The sequence below is a fragment of the Bufo gargarizans genome, chromosome 10 (assembly GCF_014858855.1).
Source record: "Bufo gargarizans isolate SCDJY-AF-19 chromosome 10, ASM1485885v1, whole genome shotgun sequence".
NCBI lineage: Eukaryota > Metazoa > Chordata > Amphibia > Anura > Bufonidae > Bufo > Bufo gargarizans.
Window position 1 is genome coordinate 40,125,956 of NC_058089.1, and position 19,096 is coordinate 40,145,051.

The window sequence follows — 19,096 nt, forward strand, 5'->3', positions numbered from 1 at the left end:
CCCCTGGCTGCCGCAGGGCGACATTCTGCTCCCTCTCCTCCCCTCCATAGGACATTGGCACCCTTCTCCCTGCAAGAAGAATGCCTGGGGAGCTGCAGAGGTTCGCACCTAGCTGCCCCTGACGGAGGGGTTATGCAGGCTTCCCACCCTCACAGACCCGGTCTCAGGGTCCCCCTCCCTCTTACCGGCCACTGCTTCAGGGCCAGAGGGCCCGCGCCTTGCTGCCCCTGACCCACCTCTACCATCACGGGCACCGGTCCAAGGGCAAGGTGGTTGTGGCTGCCGGCCATATGGAGCGCTGTTCTAGGCCAAGGGCCCGCTCCAGGGGTGAAATGGCTGCCGGGTCATCGCTTCCGACAGCGGGTGGGCACCGCGGCCTGCAAATGAGCGCTATGCCTCAACAGCCCCCGGCCGACCATCGGAACATTCCGGTCGGCCGGGTGCCGCAAAATGTTGTTCCCCTCCTGGGCGACACTTCGCGGCCGCGATCCCGCTCTATCCGGGTCCCCAGCTCTTCCGGCCCGCGGGGTGGGCATCCGCGGCCGGTATGTGCCGCTCCGTAGGCCCGGCCGGTACTTTAAATACTGTGCGGCCCCGGTCAGCCGGGCGCCGCAAAAAATTTAGGCCTGCTAGGCCGCAAAATTCAGGCCTCTGTTGGAGGGGGCTGGAACTTCTCCAGGCGCGAATCTTCCCGCCTGGAGGTTCCCCCGCCCCCAGAGGATCGCAGTGCCGCCCCCCAGGCCGGATCCCTGTTAACCCCTTGGGTACAGGCCGGCTTCCGATGGGCCTGTATGGCTGGCCCCCCCTTTTTTTCCTGCTTCTCAGAGAATCTGTGCCCCTGTAGGTGGCTCCCCTTTCTGCCTCAGTGAGGCTGTTATAATAAAAAAAAAAAATATTTTATTAATATGACTTGTGGGCTGCGCAGGACACTGCAGCCTTATCTCAGAGTGCTGCCTGTATACATGCCCCCCTTCCATAGGTGGCATGGTGTCGCGCTCCCCGGCTGCGGCGCTGCCAGGGTCATTTCCCCTTCTAGGCGGTTTTTTTGCCCTCTCCGCGCTACGGCGCTGGTCAGTGCATGCGGCCCTTTCTGTAGGCAGCATTCGTCACCCTCTCCAGTTATGGTGCCTGCCATGTGCAGGACCCCCCTCCTGGGCGGGATACTGCACTCTCCCTAACTGCGGGTTGGCTTTGTGCATGATCGCCCTTTCATTGGCGGCCTACTGCAGTTTCTCCGGATACGGTGCTGGCCATGTGCACGACCCCCTTCCATAGGTGGAACACGGCACTCTCACTGGATTCGCTGCCGGCCATGTGCGTGACCCCCTTCCATAGGCGGAACGCTACACTCTCACTGGATTCGTTGCCGATCATGTGCATGACCCCCTTCTTAGGCGGAATACTGCACTCTCACCGGATACGGTGCTGGCCATGTGCACGACCCCCTTCCTTAGGCGGAACGCTGCACTCTCTCTGGATTCGCTGCCTGCCATAGGCATGACTCCCTTCTGTGGACGGCATTCGGCACTCTCACTGGATTCACTGCCAGCCATGTGCATGACCACCTTCCATAGGCGGTATGATGCACTCTCATTGGATTCACTGCCGGCCTTGGGCATGCCTCCTTCCCTGGTGGCGGCATACATACACTCCCTCGGTCGGTGGTTGTTCTCTCGCCGGTACGTTGTTGGCCAGGTGCATGAACCCTATGCATGGCGGGGTGCTTGCACTCTCTCTGGATCCGCTGCCGGCCATATGCATGACCCCTCTTCCGTGGGCGGTGTACGCACTCTCACGGGATTCGCTGCCGGCCATGGGCATGCCTCCTTTAGGTGACATACACACATTTTCACCGGCTGCTCGCACTCTCCCTGAATGCGATGCTGGCCATGTGCATGACCCCCCCCCCCCCCCCTTCCTGTTCTGGGCAGCATACTACACTCTCACCGGATACGTTGCTGGCCTTGAGCATGGCCTTCTAACATGGGTGGAACGCTTGTGCTCCCATTGGATGCGGTGCTGGCCTTGTGCGTGACCACCCCTCATTCCATGGGCGGAATTTTGCACGCTCGCGAGATTCAAGGCTGTCCTTGTATGTGCTGTGCTGGACTTGCTCATGTTCCCCCTTCATTGGTGGAGTGGTTGCACTCTCACGAAATTTCGGTGTTGGGTGAATTGTTGCACACTCACTTAATGCTAGGATAGCCCTGTGCATGACCCCCTTTTCACTAGGTGGACCTCCTGCGTTCCTGCTGGATACTGTGTGGCCATGTGCATGGCGCCCTTCTGGGCGAAGTAGGGTATGCCCTACTTCTCTGACGTAGGTACGACCTTGGGCATCACCCCCTTTTTGGGGCGGGCCTTTGAACTCTTGCTGACTGCAGTTTGCCAGGTACATGTCCCCCCCCCCCTTTCGGGGCGGGCAGTTTGCGTTCCATCGCATACCATACTAGGCTTGTGCATAACTCCTTTTCAGTTGCACTTCCGTAGATACTGTGGGACTCTGTGGCTGGCCCTCTTCGCTGAGTGATATTTTTGCAGTGAGCGGACGTTCTTGTGCGTTGTTTGGGCCGTGTATGCCTTCTCGTCCCGTAGGTGGGTTGGCCTTCTCACTGCTTACGGGGCTACTCGTACGTATGCCTCCTTTCCTCCTGCGACATACTTTTTCTCTTGGGAGACGGTGTTTGCAGCAAGCCTTGCACTATTCTCTAAGGAGATCATTCTGTCCACCTGTGTGAGCCTAAGGTGTTGTCCAATAAGCAACAGATGAATACCTTATATTTAAGTAGACGGGCTCTGCTGCTCGCTACTGCACCGAGCTGGGTGGTACTCACTCATTTCGTTGGCCCTTCCGCCCGGGGAGTGTTCGTGGTTCCTAGATACGTACCCATTCGTCCTCCCGCGGCATTGTTTCCCTGCGCTAGTGGTCACATGGTCGAGAGTGCTGTCTGCAGCGCCCTTCGCATTTTATGTTGGCTCTGGCAGGACTACGGTCCCCTCGCCTAATACCTTTTCCTCCTCTTCGGGTGCAGTGTGGTATGATTCTTTCCGGTTGGCGCCCTCGGTGCTTCAGTCTGATCTGCTACCAGGTTCGGGCTGCTCTTCTTGGGAAGGTCACCCAACTTCTCTTGGGTGCTCGCCTACCCAGGTCCGGAGGACCTCCGCCTTGGGTTCTTCAGGGTATTCAAGGCGGTGAACCGGGCGTCTCAGTGTAGCGGTGTTCTGCTTTTGAGCTGTCCTATGGCTTCTCTGTTGCCCACTCCTATGCCGGCCTCTGTCTCGACTGCCTTTTCTCACCGGTTCTGTTTGGCTCCCACTCGGTACAGATCACTCCGATGTGGCTTCTGTTCCGGCCACGCTTCAGAGGCTGTTCCTTCACTGCCCTTCCCTCTGGGGAGAGCATGGTTGTTCATGTGGATGGTACTGGTGTTCCCTTTGAGTCCCCCTTGTCCACACTGGCTGTACTAGCTGTGTACCTAGTTACCGGGTCTACGGCGTTCTGTCCTCCCGCTGGGTGCAGATTGGGTTTTTTTTTTTTTGTTTTTTTTTTTTTTCAATTCTAGGCAATGTTTCTGCTATGGACTTACCTTCTCGGTAACTTGGGAGGACTACCATTTGGTCAAGATTGTCTTTAGATCTCCCACACCGGGACTGTAGTCCGTCTTCCTGTGGTGACTACATCGGCTTGGGCTTTAGCCTGTCTTGTCCTGGCATCTGGCGGTTGCTGGGCGGACCCTTCGGTTCCTGTCCGTTTGTCCTTCTGCTCCCCCACTCCGGGTGGATACGGGACAACTTTGCTCGGGGGCCGGCGGGACCAGTTCTACCGACCGTTCTACCCGTGTTACTGGTCTGCGCCTGATCATTGGGTTTTCACCCTCTTGCCCAGGCGACTCTAGTGGGCTCGCTAGTGTTCGCTCCTGGCCGTGTTTCGTCCAGGATCTGTTGTAGGACTTAGGTTTTTACCTGGGGTTCTGTGGGAAGCTGGGCGTTCCCCCACTCTACCTTTTCTCTCTCCATGGTTCTGTCTTTCTCCAGTCCGGCCTGGACCTGGGACTGGGACTCTGTCGCTTGAAGTATCAGGTGTCAGCGCTGCCCTTCCTCTTTCAGCGTTCCCCGGCCCTCTGGGCCTGTCTGGACCTTCTTCCGTGGAGCGGCTCTTGGGTTCCTTTGTACTGCCCTCCGGTACCGCCCTGGGAACTACATACTGGGCTCTTGGCGCTCCAATCTTTCACTTGGAGCCGTTACAGAGGTTCTCTCTACTCCTTCTGTCCTGTACGGTTGTGTTTCTGTAGCCATCGTGTCTCTGACGGGTGCCTGAGTGGCGGCCCTTCTTGTTCCGAGCCTTCTGTCTTTCCCCAGGACAGGGCTGTTCTCCATTCTGTCTCTTCCTTCCTTCTGAAGGTGGTGTTTGTCTTTCATTTCGTCGAGGCAGTCGTCCTCTCCTTCCCACCCCCGGGAACGGACACTTCACCGATTTGGACGTTGTTTGGGCCTTGCCGTTTTTACTTGGAGATCTCCGACTCTTGTCTACGTTCGGCCTCTTGTGTTTCCAGGAGGTCCGCGCAAAGGGTTGACGGCATCCAGGGTGGCTTTCCTCCACTTTCTCAGAGTGGCTATTGCTGTGGTTGCCGCACCAAGGGCAGGGTTCTGCTTTTGGTGTCACCGTTCATTTCACCAGAGCTGTCGGTTCCTCCTGGGTCAGAGGCATTAGGCTTCGGCCATGCATTTGTGCAAGGCGGTCACTGTCTTCCTTGCACACCTTACCAAGTTCTACAGGGTGCATACTCGGGCTTCAGCGTATGCTGCCTTGGGCCGCCTGGTCTGCAGGCGGTGGTTTCTTGATGCCTTCGGGTGCTTCGCCTTGGTGCTGTGGTCCCTCCCCTCTTGGACTGCTATTGAACGTCCCAAGGTCTTCTGTGTCCCCCAAGGAAACTGGGCGAGAAAACGAGATTTTTGTATAACTTACCAGTAAAATCTCTTTCTCGCTCTTTCCTTGGGGGACACAGCACCCACCCATTCTTGTTTTTTCTTTACACGGTTTCCGAGTTTGTTTTACTTGTTGGTTCCACTTTTGGACTTTGCCTTTTCTCACTACTTGGACACGCAACTGGCAGTCTCTCTCTCCAGGCTGAGGGTATAGCTGTGGAGGAGGGGCTTAACAGTCTTCACTTAGTGTCACGCCTCCTATGGAGATGAGCTATACCCAAGGTCTTCTGTGTCCCCCAAGGAAAGAGCGAGAAAGAGATTTTACTGGTAAGTTATACAAAAATCTCGTTTTTTTTACTGTAAAAAAAACATTTCCCAAACTCTGGTTCGGTTCCAAGTAGTACTTCGGCTCATCAGAGAGAATACATTTTAATACAGTACGGAGCGCTCGCTCTGCACAGTATCAAAACAAAGTTTTATGTGAATCGACTTAAGATGTTTTATCTGAAGTCGATTCGCTCATCCCTACTCAGCACCATTGTAGTGAATGGGGCTGAGCTGCGATACCAAGCACTGCCACTGTTCTTGGTAAGCTGAGAGACTGCTGCTGAGCTATTGTGAGGGCCGGTGCCTTCTCAGACAGCTGGGCAGCGGATGTGGGACCCCCATTGATCAGATACTGATGATCTATAGGAAACCAGTTAAAAAAAAAAAAAAATTCTCCGAAAACCAAATATTGGCCCAGTTTGTGGCACACATAGGCAAATTATTATACCAATTTCCTAGTGGGCAAGTCCTATCATCTCATAACACTTTACTAATATTAATACATCATTTCCTACTCAGTCTCTAAGTGTCTTTTCTGTTTCAGGTTGTAGTAATGGAAGGGACAAACAGCACTGGAAGAAAATTTGTTGCTTCAAAACTGTATGAGGTTTGTATGTGCAATGATGTATTTTTTATTGACTTTGTTTCATTTAACCCCTTAACGCCCAGCGCCGTATATGTACAGCGTGCTGATTGGGTGGGTGCAGTAGCTGCACCCGCCCGATCCACGGCAGGGGTCCGGCAGGCATGGATAGTCGGACCCCTGCTGTATGCGCCGGAATCGATGAAATCACAGATGCCGGCACATTAACCCCAGCACTGCTGGGAGGAAGCAGCCATCGGTTGAAAAGAAAGTAAAAAAAAAAAAATAGCTATAGAAATGAAAAACATTTAGGTTTCAAGTAACAGGTGAACACCGTCAAAAAAAAATTGTAAAATGTTTTTTGTTAGCACAGTTTTTAATCACTAAAAGTGCAACACCAAGCGATCAAAAAGGCATATGCCCCCAAAATAGTACCAATCTAACCACCGTCGCTTCATCCTGCAAAAAATGAGCCCCTACCTAAGACAATTGCCCCCCCCCCCCCCCAAAAAAAAAAAAAACTATGGCTCAGACCAGGTGTAGGCAACCTCCGTCACTTCAGGTGTTGTGAAACTACAACTCCCAGCATGCATACTTACTCTGTTCTTCTCCAAACCCCCATAGAAATGACTGGAGCATGCTGGGAATTGTAGTTTCACAGCAGCTGGAGTGCCGAAGGTTGCTGACCGCTGGCTCAGACTATGGAGACACTGAAACATTGATTTATTTTTTATATTAAAAAATGCTGTTTGTGTAAAACATAAATAAAAAAAGTATACATATTTGGTATTGTCGTGTCCGTAACAACCTGCTCTATAAAAATACCACATGATCTAACCTGTCAGATGAACATTGTAAATAACAAAAAATAAAAACTGCCAAAACAGCAGGTTTTTTTTATTTATTTTTTACTCTAGGGGTGCATCAGGGGGGTTTTGAAATGTGACATGGCAGCTTAAAATTATCCCAGTGAAATCTGCTTTCCAAAAAACCATATGGCGTTCCTCTCCTTCTGTGCAATGCCGTTTGCCCGTACAGCAGTTTACGACCACATATGGGGTGTTTCTGTTTTGTTTGGCTGTTAACCCTTGGTTTGTTACTGGAAAAAATGGATTCAAATGGAAAATCTGCCAAAAAAGTGAAAATTTGAAATGTTATCTCTATTTTCCATTAAATCTTGTGGAACACCTAAAGGGTTAACAAAGTTAGTAAAATCAGTTTTGAATACCTTGATGGGTGTAGTTTCTAAAATGGGGTCCTTTTTTGGGTGGTTTCTATTATGTAAGCCTCACAAAGTGACTTCAGACCTGAACTGGTCCTTAAAAAAGTGGGTTTTGGAAATGTTCTGAAAAATTTCAAGATTTGCTTCTAAGCCTTCTAACGTCCCCAAAAAATAAAATGGCATTCACATAAAAATATAAAATGGCATGATCCAAACATGAAGTAGACATATGGGGAATGTAAAGTAGTAACTATTTTCGGAGTTATTACTATCTTTTATTAAAAGTAGAGAAATTGAAATTTTTAAATTTTCAATTTTTTTCAATAAATAAAAACATTTTTTTGACTCAATATTACCACTGTCATGAAGTACAATATGTGACAAGAAAACAATCTCAGAATGGCCTGGATAAGTAAAAGCATTTTAAAGTTATTACCACATAAAGTGACACTGGTCAGATTTGCTAAAAATTGCCTAGGCAGAAAGGGGGAAAAATGGCTTGGTCCTAAAAGGGTTAGAGAACCTGTCTGAGCTCAGGATGTGATTGTGGGAGAGAAGCTGCTCTGTATTATGTGGCTTTATATGATTTGGAGCAGCATTTATGAGTGAAAAGCAGAGTAAATCCTGACCATGATTGACGGCCTTACATGTACGCTCAATCATCATGTGTGGGCAGGCTAGTCAGGACTCACTGTCTCTCCTAAGAGTCAGGATTTAGGTATCTTTTACATGACTGAAGACAATTATTCCCGCACGGGATCCGCTCGTGTGAAAGAGCCCTTACTCTGCTTTTTACCCAAAGAGATCAAGTTTCTTCCCTCTGTCATATCCTGCTCTGATAGGCCGTCAGATGTGACAGGTTCGCTTTAAATGTATTACATAGAAGGTACACAAAGTAAAACATTCATATACCCTTCGATTACATGATATTTCTAACTAAGCCCCATCTATAATATAGAAAAGGAAAAATTATTTTCATAGCCCCTGATTGTATGCTTTATTGCATCCTTCTGCCATGAATGAAGAATGGTATGGACACTATGAGTGTCATATTCAAGGAGTTGTCCACTTTCTGGCATGTAAAGAGGACTATGGCACTAATAATAGCCTGTGTTATTCTGTGCTGTTTGACATATTTCATAAGCCATGTCCACTTGTCAGGCAAATCATCTGTCTGCATAGAAGGGTCACGTGACTAGTCACATGACTTTGCCTCCTCCATTCACACACACTGCACTTACACTGCGCCTGCCACGTTAGGAGTTTAGTGCATTTGAACAGAGGAGGTGATCTGCCTGGTGACATGACCCTCCATCAGCAGCCATCTTATGGACAGGACCTCTGTATGGACAGCACAAATGACTTGGCCATCAAGGGACATGCCTAATAAAATATAGAAAATGCCCCAGAATATCAACAAAGGTTATGTTAGTAAGTGCCATATAATCATCTTACATATACACATTGGTCAACAGTAGCCAGAAAGTGGCCAACCCCTTTAATGATTGTACAGTTGGTCCGATTGGTTTTGGAAAGGCTATAATTCATGGGCAGTAAATGAGTAAGTAAGTGAAGTGGATAATTGCACATTTATCCAAAGCTATTGACAAACCTAAATACAAAAAGTCACTTTATAGCCAAGTATATTTCAACTGTCCCTAGGGCGCATTGGATGACATTGTGCTTAAAGAGTTCATGTCCACTCTTCTGACCTGCCAGGATCCGACAACACCAGCCATAATAACTTGTGCACAATTAAAAAAATATATATATAAAATCCCTTGTCACTGCCCTGTTCCTCTTGATTGGTCACAGGACCAGGTGACTTATATATTTTTTATTTTTATTTTTTGTCCTAGGCTGGGCAACCCCTTTAGTCTCTGAGTTAAATATTACTCTTCCTTCCTGTTAACTACCTCAGTGCTGCATGTTGCTTTAACTGTGAGCTGGGTTACCCAGAACAATTTCCTCTCACTGATCTTTTATTTCATTGTCCTTTAGGGAGTCCCACTTCCCTTCTATCAGCCAAACATTGATTTTGAAGGTAAGATATTTACTGTGAAAATTGGTTTGATAATGGTGAACGTACGCAGGCGAGAGCCCATAGATATGCTAAAAAATACATGTTGGGTCAGATTTATCATAGCCTCGTGGCATAAGCCAGGCCATGATAACCAGACGCGCTGCTAGATGCTGTGCCTGATTTATGATGAGGTGTACAAAAAATAAAAATTTAAAAATAGACTGTGTCCGGAAAGAGTTTAAAGGGGTTATTCAATATCTAAAATATCACCCCCAATGCCCAGTCCCCTTGTATAGATTATACTGACCTGCACCCCAGTCGCTCCGGATCCCGCTGCACAGCCGCCACTGCATCTCATGTCGCTCGGATAAAAAAATCTGGTGGGGGGGGCGGCGGCGGCGAAGTCAACAGCAGGCCGCGATTGGGACCAGCGGCAAGATGCAGTGGCGGCCATGCAGGGATCCACAGCAAACGGATGACGGGGAGCAGGTAAGTATAATCCATCAAAGGGGTCCGGGCATTGGGGGGAATATTTTAGATATCGGATAACACCTTTAAATATCCCCTTTGCTTTGGTGTCTGCCATACCTGCAGCAGTGATGTACCATTCGTTGTTCACATGACCACTGCAGCCTAACACTGCCATTCACATGCTATTCATACAGAAGTGACAGCTGAGGCCAGGGGTTGGCTGCAGCAATCACATGAGTGGGAACTAAAGCAGCAAGAATCCCCCCCCCCCCCCCATTTAATTGTTTTTGAACAAAAACAATAAAAATGTCTGAAAACTAAAACATGGGACTAAAAAAAGCATGATTGTGTTTGACATACTGTTTGTTCCTCACTAGACAGTTTTAAGAAGTCTAGAGTAGGCTAATTAATAAACCTGCCCCACAGAGAAAAAGATTACATCACAATATGACTATTTGTAACTATATTATTAATCAGACGGTGAAACCTATTGTTCATGGGTGGTGAATGCTGAAACCTCAGATACAACAATGGACCCATCTAAAGTGTCCATGGTAGTATTGTTGGGGGTCCATTCAGATGAACCTAAGTGCCCTGAGCAGCGAACCGCAAATTGCAGGCCGCAATGCACAGGCTCCAGCTGTATGTGCTTTTTTTTTTTTTTGTGGATTCGGACACTTTAACTTGTCCGCAATCTTCAAGATATGGAAACGGATGGGACATCTAACTTTTGCGGAATGTTGGCACAGATCGGAAGCGCTTTTGTGGGCTTTCGGGTTCATTTGCCATATTTTGTTGATAACAGACCGTTTCAAGTCAGTGAGTCCGCAAATGGAGTGCACACGGCTGGTGCCCGTGCACTACTGTCCGCAGCACTTGCTGTGGGGCAAAAAAGTGTTTAGTCAGCCACCAATTGTGCAAGTTCTCCCACTTAAAAATATGAGGCCTGTAATTTTCATCATAAATACACTACAACTATGAGAGAATTGGGGGAAAGAATACAGGAAATCACATTGTAGGATTTCTAATGAATTAATTGGTAAATTCCTCGGTAAAATAAGTATTTGGTCACCTACAAACAAGCAAGATTTCTGGCTCTCACAGACCTGTAACTTCTTCTAGAAGAGGCTCCTCTGTCCTCCACTCGTTACCTGTATTAATGGCACCTGTTTGAACTTATCAGTATAAAAGTCACCTGTCCAAAACCTCAGTCACACTCCAAGACCAAAGAGCTGTCGAAGGACACCAGAAACAAAATTGTAGACCTGCACCAGACTGGGAAGACTGAATCTGCGATAGGCAAGCAGCTTGGTGTGAAGAAATCAACTGTGGGAGCAATTATTAGAAAATGGAAGACATACAAGACCACTGATAATCTCCATCGATCTGGGGCTCCACGCAAGATCTCACCCTGTGGGCTCAAAATGATCACAAGAATTGTGAGCAAATATCCCAGAACCACACGGGGGACTTAGTGAATGACCTGCAGAGAGCTGGGACCAAAGTAACAAAGGCTACCATCAGTAACTCACTACGCTGCCAGGGACTCAAATCCTGCAGTGCCAGACGTCTCCCCCTGCTTAAGCCAGTACATGTCCAGCCCGTCTGAAGTTTGCTCGAGAGCTTTTGGATGATCCAGAAGAGGATTAGGAGAATGTCATACGGTCAGATGAAACCAAAGTAGAACTTTTTGGTAAAAACTCAACTCGTCGTGTTTGGAGGAGAAAGAATTCTGAGTTGCATCCAAAGAACACCATACCTACTGTGAAGCATGGGGCTGGAAACATCATGCTTTGGGGCTGTTTTTCTGCAAAGGGACCAGGACGACTGATCCGTGTAAAGGAAGGAATGAATGGGGCCATGTATCGTGAGATTTTGAGTGAAAACCTCCTTCCATCAGCAAGGGCATTGAAGATGAAATGTGGCTGGGTCTTTCAGCATGACCATGATCCCAACCACACCGCCCGGGCAACGAAGGAGTGGCTTTGAAATGCTTCTTACAAAGTCCTGGAGTGGCCTAGCCAGCCTCCAGATCTCAACCCCATAGAAAACCTTTGGAGGGAGTTGAAAGTCTGTGCTGCCCAGCGACAGCCCCAAAACATCACTGCTCTAGAGGAGATCTGCATGGAGGAATGGGCCAAAATACAAGCAACAGTGTGTGAAAACCTTGTGAAGACTTACAGAAAATGTTTGACATCTGTCATTGCCAACAAAGGGTATATAACAAAGATGAATTTTTGTTATTGACCAAATGCTTATTTTCCAGTGGGAGAACTTGCACAATTGGTGGCTGACTAAATACTTTTTTGCCCCACTGTACATTTGTCTAAATGGACCCTTAGTCAACGCTGGCATTACACGACAGTTCATTTACATCACTTATTAATACAAAAAGGTTGTGTTGTCCATAGCAACCAATCACAGCACATCTTTCCAGAACAGGTAATGAAATAATAGCGGAGCTCTGATTTACAAATTGCCACTAGTGGTAAGAACCTAACAAAAATCCCTGGGTAATATGGTCGTTTGTGCAGACTATGGTTGTTGCGCGTATCGAAATATCAATACTTTTGTCCCAGTGTCGATACAATACCGGGATTTTACATTTATTGATACTAGGCTGCGGTACTGTCCTCAGCAGCACAGGGGAGAAGGAGTCGCTCTAGCCCCTAAGGGTGCTGATAGCTTCCTTCCTGACAATCTGCTGAATTGTCCCATGTAAGGGGACCTTGACAGGTACAGTGGCCTTCTTTATTGCATATAGCAGCCAATCGCAGTGCAGATTTCATTTTTCCAGAGTAGTGCAAGAAAGTTGACCTTGGTGTTGGATATCCATGGATAATTTAGACTGATCCTAGTAAGGACTAATGCACGCAAAAGTATTTCTTTCCGCTTCCATTCTGTTTTGGTATTTTTGCGGACCGTATGCGGAACGATTCACTTCAATGGGTCTGCAAAAACAACGGAAGGTACTCCGTGTGCATTCTGTTTCTGTATTTCCGTTCCGCAAAAAAGTAGTGCATGTCCTAATGTCTGCAAATCGCGGTCTGAGGCCCCATTCAAGTCAACGGGTCTGCAAAAAATATGGAATGCACACGGAACACATCCATATTTCATCCGTATTTTGCGGATCCATACTGTAGAAATGCTATGCCCAGCCCATATTGCTCATGTTTGATAATTAATAAGTTACTGTTATCCGTATGTGATCTGTTTTTTTTTGTGGATTGGAAAGGGTATGTTTTGTGGAATAAAGGAATGGAAGAGGACTTAGAGAAAATAAAAGATCAGATACGGATCCATGAAAAACGGACCGCATAACAATAATTGTCGTGTGCATGAGCCCTAGGACTGTGCAGACCATTTCTTAATTCTGGACAGAATGTGGGGACTACTGTTGGTCACCATGTAGTAAATAGGACCATATGTATACACTTGACTGCTTTCTCCTCTCTTCCTGCTGACTCAGGTGTGTATGTGTCTGGAGAGATCGCTGACAGCAGAACCATGGTTTGGCCGACAGCTATTGAAAGTGCATGGCCTGATTTCCAGAACCAGTCTGTCACTTGTGTATCAGAACATAATCATTTACAAATAATGGGTTGCACTCTAGAGATGAGATCAGCACTTTTTTATTTTTTGGCTTTTGTTATTCGCTAACACATAACTGGTTTGTTTTGTTATTGGTTTTAGACAAATGTAACAGCCAACCCCATCTTTATGGGAGACGTCCCAGATATTATGCCCCCTCCTCGACAATAACCTTTTATATAATCTTATTCTCTGCAGATTGCCCTCAACAGATGATAATTGCAGCCTGTGGACCGTTCACCACATCGGACACCATCACTTATGATGCCCTAAAGGATCTGGTGGATGTTATTAATAGAGACCGTCCAGATGTCTGCATTCTGGTTAGATCAAAGAACTAGCAATTACATTCCATATAAACCTGCATGTATGTGACATCTTATGTGCTTTCTGTATGCCTTTCAGCTTGGCCCCTTTTTGGATTCGAAACATGAGCAGGTTGAGGTAAAATCTTCCGTATTCCATATAACTAATAGTACTACTAGTGTTATTACTAGTGTTACTAAAAATAAAAATACTCATCCCAGGGATGCCTTTGGGGCCCATTCTAAATGGCCTAAGAATCCTTTAGTAGTATTTTATTTATTTTTTTCTGTTTTCAGAGCTTGCAGCTGACGGTGACGTTTGAAGAGGTGTTTAAATCTTGCCTGAAAATGATCATTGAAGGAACACGGCCGTAAGTGATGCTAGAGACCGCATACTGTGGAAATAAGGATCTTATTTAAAAAAAAAAAAAAAAAAAAAAATTGACTATTCAAAAATGCACTCGCTATAAGTAGCATCAGCACATGTGCATGCATGTTCTGAGGCCATTTTAAGTTACCATTTTATTTTTTTTATTTTTTTTTTTACACTTTTATATTTTTCACCAGATCTGGTTCCCATTTGGTGTTTGTGCCGTCTGTCCGAGATGTTCACCACGATCCTGTCTACCCTCAGCCTCCTTTTAGCTGCTATGAGACCGCTAAGGAAGATAAACCGGTGAATACTATCCCATTGTATAAAAAAATAGATATATGCTATCTAAATGTGCTTGTGCGCATCAGATGAACGACGGCCTAGCCTGCTGATTTTTGGAAGAACCAGTCTACCATCTTGTATGGGGGTTTCCAACCATTCTCGGACATCATGTCAGGAGAAAAGGAGCACTGGGCATGTTGTGGGGTAGGGGCGCAAGGAATAGCGGTCAGAGCAGAAGCTACTCCCCTCTGCACCGCTTTGCTGTCCATACATCCTAGGGCATATGGTCAGGGGTTTACCTGATGAGTCGACTCCATTAATTTTTAATTCCCACAATTAAGTAAGCCAAATGGACTGTACACAGACAGTAGGGTTTGAAGCTACAGAAATGTTTTTTGTGCCGTATGACTAGGAAAGGTAATCAATATTAGATTGGCGGGGGTGCTGGGTGTCTGACCCCTGTCGATCAGCTGTATGAGCAGATGGCACGCGTAGTGAACACGTACGGTCTCCTTTCTTCCTGCTTGCTGCTGTGGTCTATGGCAAAGTAGCAGCGAGCAGGAAGGGTGTCATCTCTTCATACAGCGACATCCCCGCCAATCTGATATTGATGACCTATCCTGGGGATAGGCAATCAATATTAAAAGCCCGGACAGCCCCTTTACAGCCTTAGACACACAATTACATTAGATGCATATTTCAGAAGGTATTCTCATCTGTTTCGTATGGAAATGTGTGGTTTGTTTGTTTGTTTTGACAAGAAAAGAGAAACTACAAAGGTATACAGGTTCATGTAATGTAGACTGCAAAGCATGTTGTATGTGTGTCATCTATAACCTAAAATACTAACCTCAGATGGTGAGGAGCGGAGCGGTTGGTCTTCCTCTGGCTGCGGTTGGTTGTGTTCTGCGTGAGTTGTTACTTTAATAATTTAATTTCTTCTTTTTGTTCCCCCAGAGAGTGCACTTTGTGGCAGATCCTTGCACCTTGTCTGTCAGTGGTGTAGCAGTGGGATTTACATCCACAGACTTGCTCTTTCACATGGGTGCAGAGGAGATCAGCAGGTACTGGTTCAACCATCACATTGCTCTTGTTAAGCTGGGCATTGGTGGCTGTCAACAAAAAGATAATTCCGCCTGACAGCTATGATTCCCAGTATTTTGTGGTAAAATGGGGGATGCTTGAAAACATTAGATCATTGGAGCCCACTAATTAAAATGACATTTGCTGTCAGAAATCTATTGCCTATAAAGCCTCATGCAGACAGCAGAGCTATTCTGCCTTGTTTACTCCGCCACTGAGTCTCTGTGATATGGTATACGATAGAACATCGACAACTTTTTAAATGTCTGATTCACAAGGAATATGGCGGTATGAGGGCCCCATGTGACTTGTAGGTTGTACAGAGCTTTATGGGTGTGTACATAATCTCTAATTTTGTCCAATTACCATCATCTGCGTTTATAATAAAAATAGGACCTGTTCATTATTGTATACATCTGTTGGTGGACAGAGGCGCATTTCTCAGTATATGTACACTTAAGGATGATCACAGGGGTTCTTCGGACTTTTAATAAAAACTGTTCTTTCTTCTAACCTGTGGAAGAAAGATCATTTAGATGCCTTAGTCCCTGCTGGATTCACACAAGTTGCAAGCTCTTCTTCCCATGTCCCGACCGGATGTGTGAGCTGCTTTTCCTCTTCAGCTGAATTTACTACTATGTAGGTGAACAGGAAAAGAAGTGCACACATTTTGGTCAGGACCCAGGCAGAAGGGCCTGCAGCCTATGTCAGTGCAGTGGGGATGGAGGCATTAGCGGAGCGAGGAACATGTAAATATTAACAATCTTTCTTCCACAGTTTAGAAGACCAGGTTTTATTAAACGAATGGAGAACCCCCTTTGATTGTAAATTATATAGTAGATAATAATTGTGGATAAGTGCTTGGTTTAAATAGTTGTACATTTTTATATCTTAATTGCAGTGGTATTGCAGGAGCTCCAGACAGATTTAGCCGAATCCTCAAACATATCCTGATTCAGCGGAGGTGAGTGAATTCCTCTTCATGTGGATAGTTGGATAAAGCAATTTGTTTATTGTAAGTGCACAATTAATAAAGTAAACTTGCGGTTTAGTAGAGTTAATCTTAAAGCATTGGGCCACTTTTATGTCGCCTTACTATACGGTATGTACTGCTTCCATTGTGCAAATTATCTATCTTCCTAATTCCTGGTTTGTAGCATCTTTAGATGTAAACGGTGGCTGCGCTTTTCGCAGTCCATTCATATGACATATACCTAGGATAAATAATAGTAAAAGTCCAGCTCACCTGCATCAACAGTTTTAAGAGTGCACGGATGGGATGAGACCCAAGCATATAAACTTGAACGGAAAGGAAGAAAGATCCAGCACCTTGTTTTTCTTGCTTGACGTTTATTCCACAAACCAAATGTACAGCGGTGATAGAAACCTCCAAAAATAAGCCCCAGTACGGTCTACATGTTTCGAACCAGATGGTTCTTAATCATGACCTGATTAATGATTAAGAACCATCTGGTTCGAAACATGTAGACCGTACTGGGGCTTATTTTTGGAGGTTTCTATCACCGCTGTACATTTGGTTTGTGGAATAAACGTCAAGCAAGAAAAACAAGGTGCTGGATCTTTCTTCCTTTCCGTTCAAGTTTATATACCTAGGATGCCTAGCTTACCCCACCCATTTATTTGGCTGTGCAGCTCCCATCCTTCATGTTACTGTGCAGACTAGTTGGAAACGTCCTGCACATACTCTGTGTTATACAACTCTACTTCCTGTGTCCTCTTGCCTCATCACTTGGACTGCAGACGCTGGTGGAAGTGTCCTGCGAATGCCCATTGTACTCCTGGTCGGCTTCTTTATATGCAGCTTCTGGGGCATTTGTTTCACTGTGCACACTCCCAACGCCTCCTAGGGGGAGTGCACAGTAAAACTTCTGCCTCAAAAGCTGCATGTAAAGAAGCTGAGCAGTAATTCATTGGGCATGTGCAAGACTCTTCCACCAGCGTATGTGCAGTCCAAGTCATGAGGCAAGAGGACACAGGAGAAAGCAGAGTTGTATGACAGAGTATGCTCAGGACGCTTCCCGAGAGTCTCAGCAGTAACAGCGGGCCACAACGCTGAATTAATGGTTGGCTGGAGCAAGGTATCCTGTATATTACGTCATGAAAGGCCTGCGAGAAGCACAGCCATTATTTACGTCTGAGGAGGATGGGAGCAAGAAACAAGCTACAAACCCGTAATCTGGAATAAGGGTACCGTATTTTTTGCTTTATAAGGTGCACCTGATGATAAGATGCACCTAGGTTTTTGAGGAGGAAAATAAGAAAAAGATATTTTGAACCAAAAGGTGTGCTTTTGTTAGGTTTTAAACTAATGGTGGTCTGTGGGTGACGCACTGTTATTGGGAAGGGGGGAAATCTGTGGATGACACTTGTGTCTTCCACAGATTCCCATAAGTGTCATCTACAGATCCCCCATCAGATGCATCAGTGTGGAGGGAGGAGGCGGAGACACTCATGGTGGGGCCCGGTGCAGTGACTCTACTCTAATACACCAGGCCCCGCAACTGTTTAGTACAATAAATCCTATCTATATCTAAATGTATACAGCACTATTCTGTTCCTTACCGTAGTACCATATGTATAGCATTAAGACGGCGCAGACCGGCAGCTCCCTCCTCATGCGCCGCCTGCCTGCTTATTTCACTTTATGAATGAACAGGCAGGCGGCGCATGACCGAGGGAGCTGCCGGTCTGCGCCGTCTTAATGCTATACATACGGTACTACAGTAGGGGAGTGCGTCTTATAAAGCGGAAACTACAGTAATTTATGCAGTGAAAACAGTACATAACATATAGTAAGTAGGGATGAGCGAACTTCAGTTTTTGAGGTTTGGGTTTAAGCTGAATTGCATTATGGATTCAGTTACCACAGAACATAACTCAATTCAATGACTGAGTGCCTTTAGAGGATCCATCCGGTTTCTGTTATGCAGGAGAGTTTGCTCATCCCTATAGTCAATAGGTGACATAAAATACTATAAAAGTAGATAACCCCTTTAACTACGGGATGTATTTAAACAAAACAGTTTGTACAACTCTATAACTTTTGCTGCCTCCATTTTGTGTCCGTATCATAACGTTCCTTCCAACTGTTTTGTTGTGTTTTTTTAACATCAATCTGCAAAACGCCTCTGTGTATTGTGACCTTTTAGGCGCCTTTCACACGAGTGAGAATTCCGCGCGGGTGCAATGCATGACGTGAAGGCATAGCACCTGCACGAAATCCGGACCCATTCATTTCAATGGGGCGGTGTACATGAGTGGTGATTTTCACACATCACTTGTGCGTTGTGTGAAAATCGCAGCATGTTCTATATTCAGAAATTTTCACGCAATGCTGGCAATCAAGTGCGGATGCGATGCGTTTTTCATGGATGGTTGCTAAAAGATGTTGTTTGTATACATTCAGTTTTTTATCACGCACGTGCAAAATGCATCAAAACGCATTGCACTCACGCGATAAAAACTGAACGCAATCGCAGGCAAAACTGAATGACAGCCTGCGAAATCGCGCATTTTTCACTGAACGCATTCGCAACTCATCCAGACACGCTCATCTGCAAGGGGCCTTAGAGTTGATCAAAAAAGAGATTACAATATGAAGACCACTGCAACACTTTTGTATTTTTGCCGTCTTTACTACTAACAAAGTTTGTTTTTCAGCTACTATCCTTTATATCCTCCACATGAAGAGATTAACATTGACTATGAAGCACATTATAACTACGCAATCATGCCAGTCACTCCAGATGTCTTTATTATCCCCTCAGAACTCCGCTTTTTCATCAAGGTCAGTTTAATGGTGTTGTTCCTGATTTAAAGGGACACTCCATCTTTTAAGTTACCCCCTTTGAGCAGTCACGTTGGGACAATTTTGCACATTGCGGTACAC

General features: G+C 46.2%; 1 protein-coding gene across 2 annotated transcripts in view; it reads left to right on the forward strand.

The window, feature by feature from the left end:
- The window catches only part of POLA2 (DNA polymerase alpha 2, accessory subunit), a 60,825-nt gene that overhangs the window by 35,488 nt on the left and 6,241 nt on the right, over positions 1 to 19,096 (forward strand). For both annotated transcript variants that reach the window (XM_044269674.1, XM_044269673.1), the window contains exons 10-18: positions 5,798 to 5,860; positions 9,060 to 9,102; positions 13,342 to 13,466; positions 13,549 to 13,587; positions 13,746 to 13,819; positions 14,016 to 14,124; positions 15,061 to 15,167; positions 16,088 to 16,150; positions 18,868 to 18,994. In XM_044269674.1, the coding sequence (XP_044125609.1) occupies positions 5,798 to 5,860; positions 9,060 to 9,102; positions 13,342 to 13,466; positions 13,549 to 13,587; positions 13,746 to 13,819; positions 14,016 to 14,124; positions 15,061 to 15,167; positions 16,088 to 16,150; positions 18,868 to 18,994 (750 nt within the window). The remainder of the gene's footprint in view (positions 1 to 5,797; positions 5,861 to 9,059; positions 9,103 to 13,341; positions 13,467 to 13,548; positions 13,588 to 13,745; positions 13,820 to 14,015; positions 14,125 to 15,060; positions 15,168 to 16,087; positions 16,151 to 18,867; positions 18,995 to 19,096) is intronic.